Raw genomic sequence first — 24,302 nt, 5'->3', positions numbered from 1 at the left:
TCACTGACGAAATCAAAATCCAAACATGAACGTTTTGTTATAATATCATGTTTGCAGACTTGGCCTCTAAGTTGATACTAGAAAGAAGCTGTTCTTTCGTCATCGACGAACAATCCTCAAAATCCAACCTAATTTCCAACAAAGAAGATGTATTTTATATTTGCATGGTTGATAATGATAACATATAGCAGATGGACATGCAGTGAAAAATACTCTACTTATCTTTAAAATTTGAAGTTATAAACACTTTCCCATGATGGATATTTTGAGTTTCTTTTCTTGCAAAGGAAAATGCAACCTTGGCAAGTAGGGAAATCGAGGGTGGAACCAATGATTCAAAGGGAGAGTCAATCGCAGTGGTCAAGTTCATGAAATCAAGGATGGAAGTGAGTTGCAATGGTCAAGGGTGAGATTAGAGAAAGTTGAGCTGAGAGACATTTTATTATTGCATGGAGTCATTGCTGATATGATAAGGACTTATCTAGAATCTAAGTTTAAATCCTCCAAAGTTTCATTGAAACAATTATGTACAATTAATTTACATACAAAACCAAACCTATACATGTACATGGGAAACACACAAGCAATAAGCTATAATTCCCCTCCAAAAACCAGTAGGGAACAAAGACAGATTAATATTATAATAAATTAAGAACAAGATTTGATGAGTTTATTGAAGTTATGGAAACTTCTTCCTTTAAACAAGTTCCCAAATGAGAAACTTGTCCTTGTCTCGTGTTTTTCTTTGGGAAGTTTCGTAGATAATAAAAGGGAGGAATTATTCCCTTCAACCTTCACACCACAACCTTCTTCTTCTCCAAATCCTCCTATTTCTTTTTGGACCATTTCCATGGTTTTGGGATCAACCACCCCATTTCCCATCGCATCACTTACTATGAACCTGTCTTTTGCTTTTCCACCATTCCTCCTTATTTCTGCTCTTTTAATGCTTAATCCATTTTCACGAATTATTCTTGTGATTTCTGATAGTACCCCAAACCGATCCTCTGTTATCACTTCCAATTCCACACCCTGTATGCACAATAAACCCAACTTGAGTATAGTACAAGGACTCAAACTGCAATTTGACCAAGGTTTTTTTTTAAATTTTTTATGAAGAGCTTTAAAACAAGATTTTGAACTGTGGATTGCTAAGCTACATTGGAGGCGAAGGCGGAAATTTTATTTGGGAGTTAATTAAAAGTTTTGTGTTAAAATGCTTAAATTACATGATTTGGAGATTTTGGAGGAGCTGAAAATGTAAATATTTCATTTATTCAAGTGCTAAAAGGCTTAATTTGAATAATTTAAGTTGAGGAGGGGCTAAATAGATTTTTTTTTCTCATTTAACCAAAGGGGGCCAAAGCCTCTAGCCACCCTTTTAACTTCACCACTATGCACTTAACATAAGTTCAGACCTTGTAGAGTACATTGTTGGGAAGAACGAAAGGTTAAAAAAAAAATTTAAACTATGCTATTAGTTCTTATACTTAAAAAGATAAAAATCAAGTCTTACTCTTTTTTCTTTTATTTAAAAATTTCAATCCAGTCATTAAAATTGTAAATTTTTTTGTCAAAAATTATCAAATTAAAATTTTGATTAAGATGTCTTCAATCCCCATATGACCCTGACATATGATTGACAGGAAATAAACATGATAAGTTAATAAATATTGACAAAAACTATCGCTTACGATGGCAGACTAGGATTTTTAAATTGAAAAAGTAGGATGATAGAAGGATTAAATCTCAAATTCTATACAATTATAGCCACTAACAACAATTTTTCTTTTTATAAGAAAAAAAAAAAAGAGTTTGAAGGTAACCAACCTGTGTGGTTCTCCTTTCAATGGCAGCTTCAAGACATTCCATAACTCTTTGTTGTTCAGCTTCTGAACTTATAGGGAACCCATCAACATGTCTGATATAATATTCCTACAAAAAGAAAGAAGAGGTTTTACAATAAAAACCCACTTTAAATTTCATTAAAAAAACATTTGAAATTCCTTGTAATAATTTACAAACCTGATAAGCTTCCAGTCTCCCTGTAATGACAGTTCCATGGAACACAACATATTCCATATCCGTTAAACAACAAACAGTATCAAACAATAGCTTTGGTCGATCCAAGCATCTTATGGTCACAACTGTATAATCCCTATCACTACAATCCAACACAGTTACATGTGGTTCCATCGAAAATTTGTCATTGTGTCTCTCAAAATCTCTGTCTGCTAACAACATTTGATGCAATCTTCGATCTGTATGAGTTTCTCTTGATGTTGAAACAAACATTCTTGCACTTGGTGTCTTAAAATCACTGTCCCCTTTCATTACATTGAACAGTAGTTCCTTGATTGTTGAAAGCCGGTCCGGGTCTTCGATCGCGTGACCTGTTGACCGGTCGGTGATATGGATAACGGTGGCGGCTCGAGCGTTGTGTGTCCATATCTCGGCGTTTATTACATTGCATCCCATATCAGCTAAAACCGCGGATAATTCGGAGAGAAGACCGGGCCTATCATTGCCGGTTAGTTCTATTGTAGTACTGGTATGGTCTTTGGAAGGGATTAAACTAGCTGAGCTCTTCATTGAATTTAAGATATATATTTCGGTTTCAAGTGTCTGTAGAATTTAACAAATGAAAATGGTTTAAAAGGTATCGTAATGATATTAATATCATACATGGAATCCCACCAATTTACGCTTACTTTTTGTATATAACCAAGTGTCTCTTCATCTGTAATTTTCTTCCCTTCATTATCTGTCACATAAAACACTGAAAAAAAAACAAACGAGTTCGATATAATTACAGCACTGTTGTGGGGGAGGTCGGGCTTGCTCTGAAAAAAGTTTGCCAAGTGTGTTCATAGGGAGCTGATGTATCCCTCAAAAGAGATGATATTGGGCGTGGAGTGTTTATGCTCGGGTTTGGTCTCTTGACTCCGAAAAGAGCCTCGAAGGGTTCATGGAATAGGAGGGCCTCCATCCACCAGGAAAATATGAGCATTTGTACTTGGTGGGATTTGAACACATTTTACCCACAAATGCTATATTAGCTCACATTTCCTTGGTTGGTGGAGGCGTTCTTGCTCCGTGAACCCCTCAAAGCTTTTCGTAGAGTTGGAAGATAAAATCCGGAGGTAAAACCAAGCATAGACATCCTATTCTTGGGCACAAAACCAACCATTGTCGGGAGGCTTTTAAGAGTCTATAAACAACATTTCGCAAACTTGCTTAGAGCCTTTAAATACAAAAATTATGAAACATACCATCCATGAACCATCCAGCATCAGAAGAGATGTAAGCTTTGGTTACATTAAGGTTAAGGTCTGAAAGAACTTGGACTATTTCAAGGAGAATCTCATGCTTGTTCACACTATCAACCTAAAAAAAAAAAACACAATATTACCAAAGCTTATTAGTACAACCTTATGCTACTTATAGCATGATTATTGATACTGGTTCAACCTTAATTCAATTAGCACCATTATTGTAACAATTACATGAGTCTGAACATGCTTAAACACAGTCTTACGTGAAAAAAAAAATGATACCTGTATAAAGGTAGCATGTCCACAAGCACCATTGTCAACAATAACTCTACAAAAGAAATGGAATTCAACCCATTAAAGGCAACACAAAAACAACATAAAATCTAAAACAAAAAGAAAAGGAAAATGGGTTAAATTGAACTGAATTGAATTGAAACTTCAAAAGAAAACAGAGCAAATACCTTGGAGGGTTGATTCTCCTAATAAGCTTTGCAAATTCATCATCCATTCTTTTCTATTCCTCAAAATATTCAAACGAAAAAGGAAAAAGAAAAATAAAAAAATAAAAAGAAGAAGAAGATAGAAATTAGAATGGGCAATGGAGGAGATAACAGAGAGTGAAGTCTGCAGGGGCGTTTTATAAAACCAAAAGGAAGGCTAAAAGGGTACAAAGGGATCTTGGTATCCACGTGTCGGCTATTGATTGGCTAATGTAAACAGTTAAAAGACGTTACTTGCGATGCAACTGAAGAAAAAGAAGGTTTATTCTTTGGGTGAAATCATCATCACACCCCACCTTTATTGAATTAAAGAGTCCGTACCGTGCGGGGGAAGGGTTTAATCCACGTGACTATGTGAGGATTACGTTGCTTCATTCATCGTAATGTCACGTGCCATGTCTGCCGGGACCGGACGTGGTTCCCAGCGGCAATATAGTAACCGGAAAGTATGAAGAAAGGTTTGGAGAAAAGCATTACAGATGCTAACATCTTTCTTAATATAGAGTATTAAATTCCAAAATTCAACTTCACATTCTTTTTTATTGTTAAATCAAGTTCCCATTCTATTTTTATTTTTAACATCATTTTTCAGGGTAAATAACCAAAAAAAGCCCATTTATTTTTAAAATTACTGAAATAGGCTAGGTTCTGAATCAATTACCGAAATTGATCATTTCTCCCAAAAACGCGTCCACGTCAGCACGTTGTCAGGGGATAAAGCAGGAAAACGCTTTCTTGAGGAAATACTTTTCTCGTTTTTAGGATTTAGGGTTTTTTGCAATTAGAGTTAGGGTTTTGGGGGTTTTGAGTTTTTAGATTTTAGGGTTTTAAGAAAAAAATTAAATAAATAAGGGTTTAGGGTTTTTAATTAAATTAATTATAAATTTTTAAAAAATAGATCGTGGTTCAGTGTTTATGGTTTTAAGGAAAAATTAAATAAATTAGGGTTTAGGGTTACTTGAGTAAATTAATTATAAATTTAAAAAATTAAATTAGGGTTTAGGGTTTTAAGGAAAAATTAAATAAATTAGGGTTTAGGGTTACTTGAGTAAATTAATTATAAATTTAAAAAAATTAGATTGGGGTTTAGTATTTAAGGTTTTTAAGGAAAAATCAAATAAAACTAGTTGTTATTCATTATATATTTTAAACTCTTCTAAAAAATAAACTAATAAAATTAAATGTTTTAGTAAAATTAAATTTATTAAAAGAATTTTTAATAATAAATTAAAAATAAAATATATAATGAATTTTGTATTTTCAAATTTTAAAATAGAAAAGAGTTTTTTTATGAAAAACAGAAAAAGAGTTAAAAGTTTATATATATATATATATATATATTAAATTTATCTTTTGCTGTAATTTTAAATTTATAATAAATTAAAAATATTAATATAATATAATATGCAAAAAAATACATGAAATTTAATATAATACAATCATATTAATAATAGAATATTTTAGGGATAATAATTCCTTAATTAAGGTCTTAAGATCATAGGTAAATATTTTATTGATTGTTAGTGAATGATTTATAAATAGGTATTAATAACTTTATTTAATGGAATTTAATATAAATTTTAATATTTTAATATTTAATATATACTTTAAACTGTAGAAGTTTAAATTTAAAATTCGAGAAAAATATAATAATTGTAATTAATATTTAACTATATTTAAATAAAGTTAGACTTAATAAATAATTTATAAATAATTTCTAATTTTTTTAAAATTTATAATTAATTTAATTAAGAAACCCTAAACTTTAAACCCTTATTTATTTAATTTTTTTCCTTAAAACCCTAAAAACTCAAAAACCTCAAAACCTTAACTCTAATTGCAAAAAACTCTAAATCCTAAAAAATGGGTTGAGGAAGCACTTTGTCCACGTTTTCCTGTTTTATCCTCTGACAACGCGCTGAGGTGGATGCATTTTTGGGAGAAATGGTCTATTTTGGTAATTAATTCAGAACCTGGCGCATTTCGGTAATTTTAAAAATAAAAGAGCTTTTATTGGTTATTTGCCCCATTTTTCTTTATACAATTATTTCATTTTCTTTAAAACTTTTAGAGAATTCGAGGGTTTTTTTATATACAAAGTAGAGCATATTAATAGTGAGATTGGTTTAGTTGGATCGAATTTTTTAGATTTTTAATTTCTTATCATAATTCTGAGTTCAATTTATTTTTGAATTTATTTTGAAAGAGTGAATTTTGTTTTATACCTTTTCCATATTATTTAGTAATCTTCTAAAACAATTTCTCAAGCAAAGAATAATAATTAATAACTTTTATATATATTTTAAGTTAAACTTTTATATAAAATAGAACATATTTAAATAAAATAGCACTTGTAAATATAGTTTTTTTAACTTTTATTCTGAAAACCATTATTCCATAAATTATCCAAATAACCTAATTTGGGTCGGCTTTCGATTTCTTAATTTTTCTTGTTTCGCTCTATTGCATGACTCTGAATCAAAAGTTAAATAAGTTGAATTTTCGAATTTTTTCAATTTTTTGATTAATTTTAAAATATAAATTATTGTTAATAATAAATTTATAATTAAAAATCAAGGATGAAAATAAAAAATATTTTTGCTAAAATAATCCGAAAATAATAATAATAATAATAACAACACAATTTATGAGTTTTTACCAATTTTTTGATTTTATTTTTCGAAGATTAATTATAAAAAGGAACCCCAATCTTAAAAACTGGATCAGGCAATGTAGAAGATAAAGCATGAAAGCAACTACAGTGATTAGGAGACTATAAACGTGGCCATATCTAAACAGCAAAAGGCTTACTTTTTAACATTGTTGGGAGCCGATTGCTGTTTGGTAGGACTACTTTGTAAGAAAAACAAACAAACAAGAAATATCTTCTCAATCTCAGTTTTCTTTTGGCATTTTCCGGGGAAAAATGTGTGGAACTTTCTTGAGAAATTTCGTTTTTTGTTAGATGTTTACATGGATCTTATCTACATGACAGATAACTGTATCAAGGAAATTAAAGTTTCTTTAATCTCTTTTCTTTTTGCTTTTTTTTTTTTAAAGCATGGTTGAGAAAGAGGAATCATGTTGGTCTGTTCAACTATTTGATTTCTTATATAATTATATTAAAAGTAAAAAGATGAAAACCGAGAACAAGAAAAAAATGTTAATGATCATTAGAATTGGATTTATTTTATTTTTTTTCTGATTTTTTAAAATAAAAAATAGATATTCTTTAATTGATTGGTTTGAGATTTAACCATGCTGAGGGGTTGATTTCTTCGAGAAAAACCTTCGAAGTAGTGTATGTTAGGCAACGATTCGAACTCCTTACAATGGTAGGTATTGTCCTTGAGTTATGTCAGAGTTTTGTTTCTCACCTCCACTGAGAGCCATGTATGGTTCACAGAGGAGGAGTGCCTCGAGGCAACAAGTTGTTCGTGGGCATACAAATGTCGGGTTGTTTTCACATATTTGATTTTGTCGCTTGTTGGGGTAAGATTGGACCATCTCTTCTTCTTGGATAGGAGGTTTGTTGTTGAGGGTCCCTTCCAACCCTTAACTCTTCAAAGATTTCCTCATTTCATAGGTTGAGTTCTTGTTGATGTTCCTGCTGCTTTTGATATGACCTTTGCCATGTAGAGAGTTGTTCTTCTATTACCTTTATTTTTTCCCTGCATTTATATAAATTGCTATAAGTCTAGATAGGGGATTTGAGAGGTTTGTTCATCTTGAGGGGCGTTGGTGTTGCCTTGATAATATTGTGAATAATAATAAGGTAGGGTATTGGTAGTATTGGGGGTAGTTTTCCTAGTAAGAATATGTTGAAGGTTACATGGACGCTAGGGATCTTGGGGAAGATTTAGTTAGGATTGTTGGTACTGTCTGGTGTTGGTTTGAGGTTGATTTTGAGTTACTTGTGGTTGGGTTTATGTTATTTTTCTAGTAATCTTGGGTTCTGGCTTCTACATTATCGGGAATGCCAATGGACTTGCAAGTATGTGGTTTATATTTGATGGTTTGAGTCCCCCTGCATGTAAGTGATCTATATAATTAATGTTATGCACTATACTCATACCTCTCCTTTAAGCCTTGCAACTCATACCTCCGCCAATTGAGGCATTCCCCCTTCATAAACCCCTATAAGGCTCTTGGCGGAGAAGGGAGACAAAATATTGACACGAGGACAATACCTTACATTGTTGAGGGGTTCGGTAGGCTGGCCATAGGACAACACTTCAAAGACTTATCTCGAATAAGCCGACCCCTTCAACAATAAAAATTAGCTCAAATGGTACCATATTCCCTAAGTGGTGACCTATATGCCATAGGTCAGGGGTTCAAACCCCACCAAGAGCGAAGATGCTCATGTCCCCTTCGTGAGTGGTTGTGTGCCCACGTACAACCTGTTGCCTTGAGGTGTTCCCCTATCATGAATTGTACATGGCTCTAAGTGAATGTGGGAGACAACTTTAATATGACTCAAGGATGATACCTATCATTGTGGGGGTTTGATTAGTTACTCGACAAACAACACTTTGAAAATTTTTATTTACCATTGTTGGGGGTTTAGTAGGTTGCCCGACAATTTTTTATTATAAAAAATCGATAGTATAAAAAATTTCTTATTATTCTTATTCTTAGTTAAATTTTTTTTATGTTTTGATTGATTTTGTTTTTAAAATATATTTTTTATAATTTTAATATATTTATTATTTATTTTTATGATTTTTAATGTCATTTACTTATAAGATGATTGATTTTAATTGTTTTTAAGAAAAATTGAAATCTCAATTTGTCAATTTAGTTGAATGGAAAATTGGAGGTCCGAAGTGTTTCTTTTTCAACCATGACGTCTCTAAATTTGCAAAGAAGAAATATGTAAGGTAAAGGTGTTCATAGGTCGGATTGAGTTTAATTATTGCATAGGATTAACATAATCTATATTTGTCAAAGCTCGGTTTGACCCAAAATATAGTTTTTAGATTTTGCCTAATTTTATTCATATTTGTAAATAACTAACTCAAATCCATTTTAAATCTACTCATACTTCTTTTAAAAACATTTAACTAATTAATGTATATTTTATTAAAATTTTAAACATCGACAAATTAATATATATTATTATAGACTTAAGTTTTATTCGATATAATCATGGGCCGGAATGGTATTGAAGCATCGCAAAAAGGTCCAATTGCGACCTAACATGCGGACCTCTTTGCCCCATTAGTAAATTCTAGGTTAAAACCCACTAATTTTCTTGACTTCACCAACTCTACTACCTTTTCTTTGCTTAAACTTAATAATAATAACCACAATCAGATGTTTTGTTTTTGGTAAAAATTATTAGGTTACATTTTGTCACCTCTACTAAAAAGTAACTTAATCATTTCTATTCAAATTTCATCCATTCCTATTGTTAAAAATTGACATGGCTAATAAAATAATCAAACAATGACATGGAGCATGCCACATGTACCTTATGCTACATATAGAGGTTAGTTTTTAACAGAAGAAATGGATGCAATTTTAATCAGAAAAACTTATTTACTTTTTGATCTAAAATAAAATGACTAATTTACTTATTTTTTTGAGTAAAAAGATAAAATACAATCTAAATCCTAATTAAAGGCATATATAATACTTTTTACCTAATAACAACCCTAAGAAGAGGGTAAAAGTACAGTGTAGTGGACGAGGTAATGAACATTCATGCATGCCACCAATTTGGGCAGCAACATATTGAAGCTTTTTTTGTCTTTATTACACGACACAGTCTACAAAGCTCTAGCTTACCAACCATTTCCCCGACCACAAATCATCACAATTTGATACCCAAGAATCAATGAATTCACCATCCATCCCCACTTGTCTATCACTCATGACTTGCCAAAACACAGTAGCTAAGCTTTTGTCTTCAATCGCTGGTCTGGTCTGGTCTGATCATAAAAATCGCCATTTGGAGACCACCCATTTTTGTGGCTAGCTAATCCAGACACCCTTTTAGGAGGTGAAGTTGAATATGGTGGGTTTTAAGATAGTGAGTGCACAATCTATGGAGACACCATTATTTGTTGCGTTTAGCATTAGCATGAATCATGACTGGCTGCTTTATAGATATGTTTGGGGCTGATTATTATCTACTGTCACATTTTTTCAGACAACATTGAAAGAACTAGGTGGCAAGGTTTCGGTATCTTTATATTTTATTGCAATACACATTGGCTAGTACTGAATCGGATTTGGGCCGAACTTTTATATATATAGTATCAACATTACACATGTTCCTTCGATATTTGTTCGAATCGAAAATATAATTTTTTTATTCAAACCCATCATATTTATAAATAATTAATTTAAATTTTGTTCCATATGAAAATATGGGTTTATTTGTCCAAATTTTGATTCATCTTATTTTTTTTGAATTTTTTATTAAAATATTAAATATAAACCACTTAATATTTAAATTATAGTATTATATATATAATTTTCACATGTTATAAATTATTTAATATGTAAAAATAAATAAAATAGTGTATTATAAATTTGAAAATGAACTAGGTGAAACTTAAACTCAACCCATATTTAAACGAACTTAAACTTTTTAAACCAATTTTTTTAAATAAAATTTTCAAATCTCCTAAATATTGTGTAGGACTTCAGGTTTCGACACCTAACTCAAGGACAAATTTATATGTTTTTAGCTCTTTTCAAGAAAAAAATGAAACAGTCCACTGTTCTTACCCCATATATGAGTCCAAGACAAGTGATTTATGGAAAACAAGGAGTCCAAAAATCATAGATCAACATTTAACTAACTATACCATATATCAAGCACATAAGTTACATCGATATAAACACTGGGCCTATTAACCAAAATGGTGTTTATCTATTCTAAAGTTTTGGGTTCGATTCACATGTTTACTAGTAGTGTAACTTGTGTGGATATGTGTGACTTACGAGGTCAAAGAAAAAGCAATATAAACATTTTATTTATATCTATTCTTTTTTATCATAAGATACATATCCAGTCGGCAAATTTAAGTAAGCATTAAGCAAGTTATATCAACCTAAGCAGATGCAGAATTTCCCTTGAGGGCCTGAAGCACAAGTTGCACTAAGAAATTTCTCATGCAAAGCCTTTTTACATTCAGCAATACATTGAGGGAGAGTGCATGGATTGAGCTGGATCCCAAATGCACCTTCCACAAGACTCGAACTCAAAACTAGCACCCCCATTGCCATTGCAATGACAATCAACACTAACTCGAACTTCACTCCTTTAGCCTCCATTGGAAATATCTTCAACGTTAGAACAAACCCCCCTTTGTTGCTCCCTACAACAAAAAACAGCAGGTTTCATTACATATTTATAGCGAGAAAAGAGAATATGTTGGTCTAATTATGTTTTAGTCCCCCTATTATACTAAACTTTGCAATTTAATCCCTCTACTCTAGTTTGACATGATTTGATTCTTCTATTTTAAAATACTATTAATAGATTCAAATTTAATCACACGGTTAAGACTACACGATCAGCCATGTTCACCCAATAACAGATCTACATATCAGCTAAATGGTCATATATCATCACTTTAACAACAACTGCAACTAAATGTGTTATCAAGTTGGATCTACTAATAATATTATCAAAGTAAAGCGAACAAATTATATCAAGTCTAACACAGTAAAAAGACCAAAACTATAATTAAAATAGAATTAAGTATAAGAGTTCCTTAATGATCCCCCAAATAACAATGGAGGGTCCATGTGATAAACCAATAAAGTTGAAGAAAAGAGCACAAGATTAGAGATGAAAGGTATATGTAAATGTATTAAAGGAGATTCTCCATCTATGAGCCAACCCCATTATGGTTTATAATAGTATTGTGTGCTTTAACTTTTGGATCCACCAAAAAACACCAATGGGGGCATCATTTGGCCACATTTTCCCCCCATGGATTAGTGAAGTGTTAACTAATGAAGGCTCAACGTTTGGATTGTAATTATACTAACTGGTGCTATGTTATCCCCACGTGTTGGCATTGTATTTCCAAATCCAACTGCCAATCTTAGATAAGCACAAAGGCCATAGCAAGCCAACCCACTTCCCACAATTCCATATGCATATGCTTTGCTACAATTACTTAACTAGGAAAGATACGGATCTTGTTGTTGTTGTTGGGTTTATTCCGATGTTATTGGTCCTGCCAGACAGCCACTCTTTTTGGGTTTTATTTTATTTTTATTTTATGATTTATATTTGAAGTTTGTAAGTGTCTTTTCTAATAATATCGTCTCTAAAATTTGAATTTAAATTTATTTTTGAGAGTATATAATTGTTTTGTCGCTGCACCTAATACTTGTTAGTAATAATACTGTTGCAAGAAATTAACCTAGAAAATTATAGGTAGTATTGATATTGAGCAAGAATTGTTCACAGAGCACTGATATTAGGAACAATATTTAAAATTACAAAGAGATGTTAAAATCTAATAAAATGAAAATGTTTAAGAATTAATATGAAAATAATGAGTAAAAGATGCATTATTATTAAGGGTGTGGATGAGGGTAACATGGTTTAAACACATATCAAATAGGTATTTGACAAGAGATTTAATATAATCTATATTTATATCTTTCAATGTATACATATATAAGATACTGCAACATTAACTTTTGGATTTCCCTCAATTCACTAATTCATCCTTAAACACATATCAAAGCATTGGAAGACTTTATTTTTTGAATAGGTAGGATAGAATTACTCCCCCTTAAATAAATCCTCACAAAGTGAAAATAAAATCGAGAATAAAGGAAAACCTCTCAAAAGCAAAATATACAATGAATAGGCTCAACAAGTTTTTGTAGAAGAACATGAGTATAACAAAGAAAAATTGGATTTTTGCTCAAACTTTGTGAGCTTGTGTATTGTCTTTGTTTGAGTATATTTGAATTATATTTACCCTCTTATTGATTTGGAGATGTATGGAGCCGTTGGAGGGAGTTTCTACTGTTGGAGACATTAGCAAGTATCGGTACTTATGAGAGATATTGATACCTTGCTCCACTATTTGGCAATTTTTGCTATTGACTTGCCAAGTTTCAATGCATGTAAGGCATGTACCTATACTTGAGTGCCCATGTACTGATACCTTCAGGCAACTATTGATGCATTGACCCTTATTTTGTAATTTTAGTTATTGGCTTACCATGTACCAATAGATCATGTCTAGATAACGATACATAGCCTCAAATTTACTTTAAAAGGCCTCGAAATATTTGTAAAAGGACTAGGAGTACTCAAAAACTTTTATGACTCTTGAGAATAATTCAAGTGTAGTCGAATTAAGTTAAAAATATAATTAAAGAAAATTGTAATTTATTTTATTATATCAAAACAATTAAAAATTAAAACTCCTTTTTTATATAACAAAACATTAGAAAATTTTAATTTGAAAAAACTCCACCTCAATCAAACATTATTTTCAAGTTGTACACTTCATCTAGGTTGATGGATAAAAGAGCCCGTTGGGTCACCTTACTCATGCTCCCTTTACCATTACATGACTCCTCAAAACAAAATTAGTATGATTACTCATGCTCATAGTTACTGTCCAGGGTCAAATTGCTTGGCAACATCACTGGATTGTCACTTGACATAGTAACATCCAACGGTTGATCTTGATTATCACCCTTATCATTCCATAACATTCATGGCAAATGGTCAGCAATCCCTTGTATTTAATCAAATTCGAAGGCACCGTAGTGTTGCAGTCATTTTTCACAACTTGTTCATGAAGTAATCTCACCCAAACTACAACATGGGAGGGGGTGTTGTTCTTTAGTAGAAAAATCCCAACTCCATAGCTGAACGGTGAAGTAACTCCCATAAACTATCCATGGTCCCTCCACAGGAAAGCTTTTGTCTAGGTCAGTTAATTCTCCTTATAAGTGCAATCGACCTGCTTCACAATCTCATACTTTTTGTCAATCAAATTATGTGCTCGATTCAAGAACCGAATGCTATTACCACCACACTCTTTGAATGACTGCTTCTCCATCTCGACATCCGTCATCATTCAATTAAATCTAACATCTTTCTCTTATTATGCTGGCAGGGGTCTCAAATTTCCAGTGTTAATCATGTTTATTACAACTGTGGGTCCAAACTCCAAAATTCTGATGTTAAGCACTCGAAGAGTCATAGGCCCAAATTTAAGAAATTGGGCAGCCCACTCTAATTCGGGCAGAAAATTCGGGTCGGTATCTAATACGGGTCTCCATTTAACCCCAAATTTCCCGCCCGCCGCCCGCCCCTGTTATTTTTACAGTGGAGGGAAAATCTAAAATCCCCACAAATTTCAACGTCAATGGCGAGAAGACGACTAAGACTGCACCGCTCCTCCGATGAAGAAGACGAAGAACCACCACCACCACAACAACAACTAGAAAATGAACCTCCACATGAAAGCTCCGCCGTCACTAACCAGTCCGTGACTGTATCTCCTCCTAACCCTAACCCCGACCAACCACTTCAAATCTCCGACGACGATTTCGTCGATGTCGATGAAAGTTTCACTCCTCCTTCTCCTCCTCCTCTGGCGGAGGAAATGGCTGCACCGGTTACATCAGTTCAAAGCTCTGGCTCTCCGATTGGGGACTTTCTTTTAAGAATGGGACTCAAATTGAGGAGAGAATGGCTGGATTCTTGCGTTCAAGGACTAGAGAGCTCGGTCCCTAGGTTTTCGACTCTCGATGCTTCTGCAAAATCGAAGCTTTGCTTTCAACAATTCTTGTTTTCTGATATGAATTATTCCGGCGGCGGTATTCTTCCGTCAAATGTTGATTCAATGCACCTTGTTGATCTCAAAGGACCCTTTGTCTTGCAGGTTCGGTCATAAGGACACTAAATATTCAAAACTATTATATAAATGAATGCTTTGATGTTGCAAATCTTTGTTCATGTTGATTTTGTATCTTTCTAGGTTGATGAAATTGTAAATATCAGTTGTCCGCTCAAAGGAAGGTATCAGGAGACACCTTCTGGGATCAAGAGGTGCCTTAAGTTATCCATGACAGATGGTGTTCAACGTGTGTTTGGCATGGAATACAGGCCTATTAAAGATCTTCAAGTTTTGGCTCCTGCTGGATTAAAGGTTCTTCTCTAGTGCTATTGCTGATTTTTGTGTGGTATTTCTAATAGGGGATGCTAGTTTCAATATTGATGATCTTATTATGCTTGAGATATGTTAAGAGTCCAACTTAAAAACAACTAATAATAAGCGGAGGGGCTTAACTAAAATTTAATACTTAACAGATGTGGGATAATGCCACTTAAACACTCCCACTCGCGTGTGGCTCACATGGTCTATATGTGCACAACTTCATCAGGGGTTGTCAAGACCTCACATGAGGTTAGGTAGGAAAAAAACAACATAACAAAACCAGGATTCTGATGCCATGTTAAACATCCTAGCTAAAACTAATCGGTAATAGGTGGAGGGGCTCAACTTCAATATAAGACCATGGGAAATCTAATAGACTAATACTTAACAGATTGAGACAATGTCACTTAACAAGATAAATCATATAAATGGTTCCCGTCCATAATATGTTTGGAGAGTCCCTTTCAGAAGGGTAACCAGCGGTTGCATGATCTTCACTTGATTTGGGTGCATGAATTTGAATCAATGACATTTTGACAGCTTTTGGCCTATTAGTTTCTGACTTTTGACTTAACAATTTGGTCATATACGGATCTTTTAAAATCTTCTTCTATATTTTCAGGGTGATGGTGTGTGACATTGGATATAAGTTGTTTGCATGGCTACTTGAAGACAAGCTATGCTGTCTCATCAATTCATGTCAAGAGAATATTACCTCTACTTCATAAATTGTAAAGGATCCATAAAAATTCCCATTTTCTAAGAAAGAGTTTCTTTTACATTGTTCTGCAACGTTTTTATCTTGATTTGTATGACGGGACATACCTTTAATTTTCAGTCGAATGATTCATTACGGTTTCTCGCAATGAGTTGCTGTCCAAACTGCTTAATTTGTTGGGCAAGGTCTCTTTTCCTTTTACTGTTGGCACAACACTTAGATTAGCCCTTATTCGGTTTGCCACTGAAACATTTATTCATGTCAACCCATAAAATAAAACCTATAAGTCCTATTGATCTCCAAAGCTTTGATGTACTCAGGTTATATCTTTTATTCTGTAGGTTGCTATCTGTAATGTACATATACGACATGGGCTTCTTGTGCTGGTCCCTGAAAGTTTACAAATTCTAGGGGGAGTGGTTGAGGACTTAGAAGCAGCACGACAGCGTCTTGTTACTGAAGTAAACAAGCCACCTAGGGGTAAAAGGTATTATTCAATTCCAAGAATGTGTCTACCATTTCGTTTCATGTGCATTACAAATTTTTTTGTGTTATCATAATCAAAATCAAAAGATATTGCCCTTAAAGGTTGTACAGTAAGGAGTATTTAGTCTCTAGTTCAGAATTGTGTGTTTGTAGTTTAATGATTGCTATTTAAACTGTTTTGAAACTTGGAATGATCTTACAGATTATGAATCAATTGATGAGCCCCAAAAATTTACTTTGAATCATGAATGTTTCATTGTTACGAGTCCTCTTTTCTCTCTACCTTATGCAGAACAAAGTCAGGAGTGGTTCCTCCTTTAGCAACTAGAGCAACTCTTGCTGCATGGCCACCAAATGGTGTTAATGCTGTTGAGCCAACTAACAATTTAATATCTCAAAATTCAGCTCCTCTTCGGGCAGATGAAAGAGGTTGTCTATTATTTGTTTGTTTTTTAAATCAAATGCAATGGGTTGACTTTCCAAAGTAAAAAAAAAAAAATGAGTACACAAAAAGTTGGTTGCATGCTGTTTATGTTTGTTATAAATGTAATTTTGAGGGGAGATGTTGATCAATGCCTTTTTATGTATAGTAATATTTGAGAAGTCCTACAGAGCAGAAAATGAGATGGAAAATAGTGGGATAAAAAGAGGATCTTTCCCTCTTAGTTTGCGTTCTTTCTGCCTGCTCTTTGACAACGACAGGCAGCTTAAATATATTAACTCTTAAGAGTTAAGCATTTACTGCTTCACTTGAGTTAAAGAACTGGAGGTTGACATTTCTTGTTGAAGGAGCGAGAGACTTCTTTTGCTTGGACTTCTCTTAACTGCTTTTAGTTGGTGATACACCCTAATTGTTTTGCACCTGTAGTTTGAAGGCACATGAAATTTTATATGGTGATTTGGCAAATTGAGGACCTATTTGATTGATTCTATGACAATTTCTTCTTTTCCGTATATCCATACATTGCAGGTGCTACTTTGGTTTCATCTAGCACTGTTACTCTAAGAACTACAGAGAATCCTACTGCTCATATGGGTGGGGCGAATGCTGTGCCTAATTCTTCATCTGATGTTGCTTTGGATGTTGAGAGGATGCATATTGATAGTGTTCCCATTAGCAGAGAAAATGCTACATCAAACTCGAATTCAAGTATTGTTCCAGATGATGAGCTCGTCCATATCGTTGATGTGGTTGAACATCCTCTCATACTGTCTGGAGACCGAGAAGTACCCTTTACATACTTGGCTAGTTTGTCAGCCAAGTGGGCTGCCATTAAAGATAAAGCTACACAAGTACAGGGAAAAATTAAGGTATCCGTAGTTTCCTATTTCTAATAAATTTCAATCTTTGATGACACTTAAATTTTAGCATTCAAGATTTGTCTAGCGATTTTAAAATGGATAACCCAGGATTAGATTAGAATCGCCTTGCATCATATATTTAGTTGGTTTCTAATATCTTATCTTTCTGAAATTTTTCTTAATTTTATGAAATATTTTTGTAGTGCTTTTTGACTGGTGTCAAGGGATTCCGGTATAAGCAAAGGACAACTTACGAGCTGCTGTGTTATGTTGATGATGGCAGTCTTATCTCCGAGATCCTCATTGATCACAATGTAATTTCATGCTGAAGCAACACAACCTGGATTTTGTAAAGCAAATAGGAGAAACATGAATTTTCTCTTTTACTCCCAATATTGACTTGCTAATTTGCATCAATCCTCAATGTTCTCTCTCTTTCTAAAAACCTCTTTTTAGGTCTTATGGCTTTTTACCTGCAATGCTATGATTTTACTGCAACTTGAGAACTTAAATATGTTGGTATTTCTGAATTCCAGGTTGTGCAGAAAGGAATAGGTCATTCTCCCCAGGAGGTCACTTCTGCTCTTTCTTCTTCAGACAAACAAAAAGTTAGTGGTATGAAGGAGATTATGAGGCAGTTTCAGGCATTTTTAGCACATTTTGAGGTAAAGCTTGCCAATCTTCAACTTTTTATCAACAATTATTAGTTTTACTCATTTGGCTGTAATTGATCTGAGTCGAGCTAAAACAGCAAGAAACTAGAGCTTGATCAGGAATTTGCTGCTGAAACTCGGTTTGCTCAATTGAATATTATTATGGAAGCTCGAGCAAAGCTCGAAGTAAAATCAAACTATTTGAGCTTGGGTAGATTAAGCTCATTCACATGATTAATTTACTCAAGCTCAAGTTTGAACTTGTTTTATATACAGAAATATTATAGTTGAACAACATAATTTAGGATTCAAGGTTTAAGTGCGTTCATATATATTAAGGGTATAGTAGTTAATAGTTTAAATATTATAACTAAAAAACTCGTTTAAGCTTGTGAGTTGCTCAAATTGAACATTAAGATGCTTGATCGCGAGTACAAATGACTTATTTAGACTCTAGCTCTTGTAAATGATTGGTTTTATTGTTGGGCACTTCCGTCATTATGTGCAAAAATGTTATTCTCCAGGGAATGATGCTTGTAGAAATAAACAAAACATCATCTCTTCCAATTGCCAAGGAGATGACCCAAGGCTGTTCTGCATCTGATGCACGGTTGCTTCTTAGAAGATTGAAGCCTCCTCCTCGAACACCAGAGCACCGGTCATCGGATCCCATTGAGATATCCCCTTAATTGCCTGCATGTTACAACTACAACTGGTTTTCGAATTTCGTATTGGAATCCATGATCCTTTGTTTTGCATAAAAATCAAGGATCCATGGAGCTTCACTTCATTGCAACAGCAAGGCATGTATTTACATGGATCCATTGACAAATTTTGAGAAGAAAACTGGTTAGAAGAGCAATGACAGCTACAAATTGATTTCAAATGTATAGTTTGTATGATTTAACTAATGGAAAAACAGAAACTTCTATTTAAATTAAGTTCTTCATATATTACACAGTTTTTTTGGGCATGGGGTTCGGCATCAAGGGAGAAGAAGCTGCTTGATTTCATTAACTACATGGAGTATCTTCTTGCTAGGTGAATCCCTGTAAGAAGATCCAGGCCCTAGTATCATGAACCGGTTCCACCCATCCATAATCTCGGGGCAAAAGACCTTCCAAAGTATGGTGGTCTCCATCCACGATGGCACCGTCAAGTATCTGTCCCCACGCCTGGCGCTTTCAACTATTGCCTTTGCACATTTCTCTACCGACTCTACTGGCATTAAACTCACTTGGACCTGCCACCAATTCATACAAACCCGTTACATAATAAATCTGAGTTCCAACCCAATTGAGAAACAACAATATTGTTTGAACCAGATTGGACCAAAAAATCGAACTACTTACACCGAAATGTTTTGAACTAGTTGACTTAAAAATCCAAAAAAAATTTAATTGGCCAACTTTATTAATTTTTTAAACTTTTAATAATTTTTATAAAAACGGTTGAAAACCGATGGTCGGACTAGTTCAACCAGCGATCTGTTGGGAAAGAAAATGAAAATTCCATTGCTTTATAAAATAAAGTGAACCTACACTTAAACCACTAATGAGTTAATCGAATAACAATTAAAAAAATAAAAATACTCATTTATAAAGTAAAATGAATCTATATTTACTATAAACCACTGACTGAGTTAATGTCATGGTTAATTAAGTAAAAGACTAAAATTATTTTGGAATTTTATATATTTGATCTATACTTATTGATTGAATTAATGTGATGAGTTGATAAATATTTAATTTAATTAAAAAATAAAAACACCCTCACTTATTAGAGTATTTTTGTGTTTTATATAAAAAAAAATAGAAAAATATAATTGAATGGATGCATTTTTGGTTTTCCACATTGACTCATTTGTTTTTAGGTCTCACAGTAAAGTGTATATTATTTAAGAACCATTCAAGTTACTTACATCTCTCATTTCTCGATCAACTTCCAATCTGCCTTCCTTTGATAGGAATTTGCCTTCGGTCATCTCGGTATCGATAAATCCAGGCGTCACGATTGTGATTCCGATTCGAGTCCCAAATTCAATCCTCAATGTCTCGTAAAAGCTTATCAGTGCAGCTTTGCTTGCCTTGAATTATTGCATCAACTTCATTATTAGAATTGCTCAAAGTTCATATATAACAGTAATGATGATGAGATATCTTACATTGTAGAAGGCAGTTCTGGGTGCAAATACCCATCCAGCACATGATGATATCACTATTATCTTCCCTTTGCTCTTCTTTAGGTGTTGCTGTGCAAAATAACTGCTGTATACTGAACCCCAGAAGTTTATGTCCTGAGATAAGTTAATCTTTAGTCCCTAAACTAAGTAACTTTCTCATCTTGCTACTTGTCAACATTAATCCCTAAACTTTGACAATCTTTCCCCATTTTAATCCATACTATGATATTGTACAATATCATCACCTAAAACCCTTTTTTGGAAAGTGTCACTTCTTCATGAAAACCGAAAAAGATTATCAAGTTTAAAGGCAAATATTATTTTATCCCTAATTTAATCTACAATCAATTTCATCAATTCATGTTGAATATTATTAAAAGCCAAATGATTGATTACTATAGCTGGTGAAGCCTTAGTGATATCATCATAATCTTCAAACAAGCAGACCGGCGCAACTCCAGCATTGGCGACCAAATGATCCACTGTTATCAACATTATTAAAAAAAATCACCAAAGAATCCCAAGAAAAGTATAAAATCCTAAATTCCGCAAAATATCATGAAAGCAAGTCAAAATACATTTGGTTCCTTTACTAAAATAGACATTTTGTTATTTTATTAAAAGACAAATTAATTTTTATATGTTTGATCAAAATTTAAAAATTATTTTTTTTTACCGTTAAGTGAAGGACAAAATAACTAGATAATTATATAAAGAATAAAAGTATAATAAAAACCCTGATCTTTTTATATAGTAAAAATAAATGAAATTTTTAATAAAATGATCAGTTTATTCTAAAATAAAGAAACTAATTTACCTGATAAAAATACAATACCAGAAATTAAAATTTAATAGGAGTATTTTGTTGTTTGAGTAGAAGAACAATCAGTTTAATAGGGGCTTTTTTGAGTAAAGAAGCAAATAAGGGCCTCCATGGTACATCATGAGGTGGTACAGTGCTTCTTACATTGTCCAAAGTGGTTCACAGTGGCATCAATAAACCGCTTACAGTCATCAATGTTAGAGACATCTCCAAGTATGTAAACACTTTCAGGTGACCCAATTATCTCACACACATCCGCTACTTCTTGCAGACGTCGCTTTCTCCTTGCAACGAGTGCTAATCGAGCTCCTCTCCTTGCATACTCATATGCCAAATGCTTCAACAAAAAACCCCAACAATAATCAGTCCAATAATGAATAATCATATATATATGTATGTATTTAAGGATTGGTTTAGTTCAAACCTCGCCAATGCCGGAAGATGCTCCGGTAATAAGCACAACTTTTCCGGTCAAATTTTCTTTGAATAAGGTTCTGGCAGTGGAGATAAGGGAGTTGAGAAAACGATATTGGTGAAGGAAGAAGAGTGCAAGGAGGGATATAGTAATAACGATAACATTCATCAACTTATCGGCCAAATCCATGGCTTCTTTCGGAAATATTATTCTTTGAGATGGAAGCCAGTTCCTCAAGATTTGTAGAACAAGTGAAATCTCATGGCTTTCAAGGTCTACAACTTTTCGCAACGTAGCAGTTTTGCATGTAGGGAATTCGACACGTACCTCCGTTTTTTTTAATGTTTTATTTCAGTGCGGGTTTGGGTGTATTAGGGTTGTAATTGAAATCAGCAGTTAATTTCGACCTTGAATTTGAAGATGTTATAATTAATTTAAATTTAACAAAAAAAAATTTTAAAATTCCTAATTTTCAAGAAGTATATGGACTATACGCATATTTTAACCTACCAATTTTTTTAACCAAGCTCGAACTCGAGCTCGACTTGATAATTAAATTTAGGGTTAATAATATATATTAATGGTAACATCGTAATTTAATAATACAAAATATGAAAAGTTCGATAAGACTCGACAGCCATTCGGTCAAGTATTACTAAGCTCAAAATGGGATTGACCAATAACTTGGCTCAATAATTACCGAATCAAGTTCAATTTTTTTCGAATCAAATTCTAATAGCATGCGAACACCAATATCTCATTTACACCTTAGATAGTATTAGATAAGACTATATTATTAATTAACAATATGTTAAAATTGAGTTAAATATATCAAAAGAGTCCTTAAATTTTATCCTTTTTAGAAATATATTTTTGTTTGAGCATCATTTTATTTAGTTTTTGCCTATTTTTATTTATATCTTTCAAACCCATTTAAACATATTTAAACTTGCATATTCATTATTGTTATAACAATAACAGTACTAAATTAAGGTTCAATCAATACTTTTATTTAGGTTGTATATAGCGTTTGATTTTTTTTCTTTTTTGTTTTGGTATGCTTTGATTTGTCTTGTTTGATTTATTTTTCAAATTTTTACTCTTGTTTTTAAATTTAGGCATAATGAAAATTTTAGTTCTTAACGTTTACACTTTTTAATTTGATCTTTATTCTTCTTTTGAGTTAAATTTGATCCTTAACTTTTTAAAAGAGTCAAATTTAACTATCAACCTTTGAAAATAGTCAAATTATTTTTTAACGACAATAATGATTAAAAATATTAAATTTTTAAACATGACAGCCCATATAACAATTCACATGTACTTCATACTATTTTTTATTTTAAGATATTTTATAAATTTTAATTATTTTGGTAATGTGGCATAAGATAGATAGTGCCATGTTAGTATGAACTATAAGTAAATTACCATGCTGATTACTACGCCAACATCGTTAAACGTTAATATTTTAATCAATATTTTTATTAAAAACGATTTTATCTTTTTAAAGAATTAATAATTAAATTTAACTTAAAAAAATCTAATTAACAAAACATATGAAGGTTAAGCTAAATTTATAATTATGTCTTAATTTTTTTTTTTAAATATGGAGATCTCCACCCTCACCACCACAACACAATCATATCTACTATTAACCCACCATTCACCAACCCCAAACAAGCCATGCAAGCACTCTCACTCCACATACCTTCATTTTTCAAAAGCTTTATTCATTATTTAGCTTCTGAATATATAGTTGAAAAGCTTGGCCCTTCTTTCTGATTTGGTGGATGAGACAATCAAGGAAAATCTGGGATTTCAGGAAAATTCTATTTATTGAACACTGAGATTTATTATATGCATGCAATTTGAGAGCTAACCATAAATTACACTGATATTTGAATCATTCAAATGGGAGAAAAAAGAAGAGGGATACGGGGAGAGGGACGGTGGGGGGGGGGGGGGAGAGGCACGAGGAGGGAAGGGTTTTTATTTTATTTTTGAAAATATTTATGTATTTTTATATTTTTTTTGAATTTTGATCAAATTGAGAATATTTGTAAATTTTGAGAGCCAATTTTTAAAATTATAACTAAATCGATATAATATGTAAAAGTTGAAGGTTAAATGTGTTATTATACCTATTTTTTTAATTGTCACGTCAACTTGCATGCGTGATTTTAACGAAAGTGATCAAAATGATGAACTATGTAATATAGATACTTAAATTACAAACTTTTTATTTTTAGTGCCTAAAATAAAAAAAATTTATAATTAAAGAGAATATCTATATAATTTACCCTATAATTCATTTGTTTCAAAAGAAAATTAAATATCTACAATCATAAAAACTTTTATCTTTAATCAGAAATTTATAAACTTATGTAGTCAAAAATAATGATTTTTTGGTACACTGTAGTAAAATATTATAAAATTATAAAAATATGTTATAAAATATATAATCTTTTGTTAATTTATTTTATCAATATTCTATAATCTATGGTATATTTTATAAAAATAAAACAAACTTAATAGTTGCCCATTAATCCACAAGTACAACTCCATTAGGATTATTTCTCCACTAGAAATAAACTCTATTAGGATTTTTATTATCATTTTGATCCTTATTCTTTTGAGTTAAATTAGTCTTTAATTTTTAAAAGAGTTAATTTGTTTTTAATAGAGATGCTAATTAAAACATTGATTTTTTAATGATGTTGACATAACAACTCATATGACATGATATTTCACGTATATTTCATATTGACACGATATTATTTTTC

General features: G+C 32.4%; 3 protein-coding genes across 3 annotated transcripts; 1 reads left to right on the top strand and 2 right to left on the bottom strand.

Moving 5' to 3' along the window:
• Nucleotides 1-489: 489 nt before the first annotated feature.
• LOC105785942 (ACT domain-containing protein ACR4) lies at nt 490-3,898 on the bottom strand. Its single transcript, XM_012612156.2, has 7 exons — nt 3,737-3,898; nt 3,558-3,603; nt 3,273-3,387; nt 2,712-2,779; nt 2,026-2,625; nt 1,831-1,935; nt 490-1,032 (listed from the first exon to the last, which is right to left on the bottom strand). The coding sequence occupies exons 1-7, from the start codon at nt 3,781-3,783 to the stop codon at nt 649-651; spliced, it is 1,365 nt and encodes a 454-aa protein (XP_012467610.2). The 5' UTR covers nt 3,784-3,898; the 3' UTR covers nt 490-648.
• A 10,205-nt stretch (nt 3,899-14,103) lies between these two features.
• On the top strand, nt 14,104-19,036 carry LOC105785968 (recQ-mediated genome instability protein 1). The gene is made up of 8 exons (XM_012612181.2): nt 14,104-14,664; nt 14,761-14,931; nt 16,000-16,145; nt 16,437-16,573; nt 17,115-17,455; nt 17,650-17,760; nt 17,983-18,111; nt 18,624-19,036. The coding sequence occupies exons 1-8, from the start codon at nt 14,146-14,148 to the stop codon at nt 18,786-18,788; spliced, it is 1,719 nt and encodes a 572-aa protein (XP_012467635.1). The 5' UTR covers nt 14,104-14,145; the 3' UTR covers nt 18,789-19,036.
• Nucleotides 18,975-21,765, bottom strand: LOC105785979 (11-beta-hydroxysteroid dehydrogenase-like 6). The gene is made up of 6 exons (XM_012612191.2): nt 21,529-21,765; nt 21,249-21,441; nt 20,678-20,763; nt 20,264-20,395; nt 20,021-20,185; nt 18,975-19,342 (listed from the first exon to the last, which is right to left on the bottom strand). Exons 1-6 carry the CDS (start codon nt 21,706-21,708, stop codon nt 19,085-19,087), a joined length of 1,014 nt encoding a protein of 337 aa, XP_012467645.1. The 5' UTR covers nt 21,709-21,765; the 3' UTR covers nt 18,975-19,084.
• Nucleotides 21,766-24,302: the final 2,537 nt, after the last annotated feature.

The sequence above is a fragment of the Gossypium raimondii genome, chromosome 7, assembly GCF_025698545.1.
Source record: "Gossypium raimondii isolate GPD5lz chromosome 7, ASM2569854v1, whole genome shotgun sequence".
Lineage (NCBI taxonomy): Eukaryota > Viridiplantae > Streptophyta > Magnoliopsida > Malvales > Malvaceae > Gossypium > Gossypium raimondii.
This window is presented reverse-complemented; position numbering and strand designations above follow the sequence as displayed.

Excerpts from the sequence above, each read along its gene's own strand:
- LOC105785942 (XM_012612156.2), bottom strand. The coding sequence starts at position 3,783 with ATGGATGATGAATTTGCAAAGCTTATTAGGAGAATCAACCCTCCAAG. Across the intron at positions 2,626-2,711 it reads CACTTGGTTATATACAAAAA|ACACTTGAAACCGAAATATA; the intron begins GTAAGCGTAAAT and ends TAAATTCTACAG. Across the intron at positions 1,033-1,830 it reads TTGAAAGGAGAACCACACAG|GGTGTGGAATTGGAAGTGAT; the intron begins GTTGGTTACCTT and ends TTGTGCATACAG.
- LOC105785968 (XM_012612181.2), top strand. The coding sequence starts at position 14,146 with ATGGCGAGAAGACGACTAAGACTGCACCGCTCCTCCGATGAAGAAGAC. Across the intron at positions 16,574-17,114 it reads TCTTCGGGCAGATGAAAGAG|GTGCTACTTTGGTTTCATCT; the intron begins GTTGTCTATTAT and ends CATACATTGCAG. Across the intron at positions 17,761-17,982 it reads AGATCCTCATTGATCACAAT|GTTGTGCAGAAAGGAATAGG; the intron begins GTAATTTCATGC and ends TCTGAATTCCAG.
- LOC105785979 (XM_012612191.2), bottom strand. The coding sequence starts at position 21,708 with ATGGATTTGGCCGATAAGTTGATGAATGTTATCGTTATTACTATATCC. Across the intron at positions 20,186-20,263 it reads CCAGAACTGCCTTCTACAAT|GCAAGCAAAGCTGCACTGAT; the intron begins GTAAGATATCTC and ends CAATAATTCAAG. Across the intron at positions 19,343-20,020 it reads TTGATCGAGAAATGAGAGAT|GTCCAAGTGAGTTTAATGCC; the intron begins GTAAGTAACTTG and ends AATTGGTGGCAG.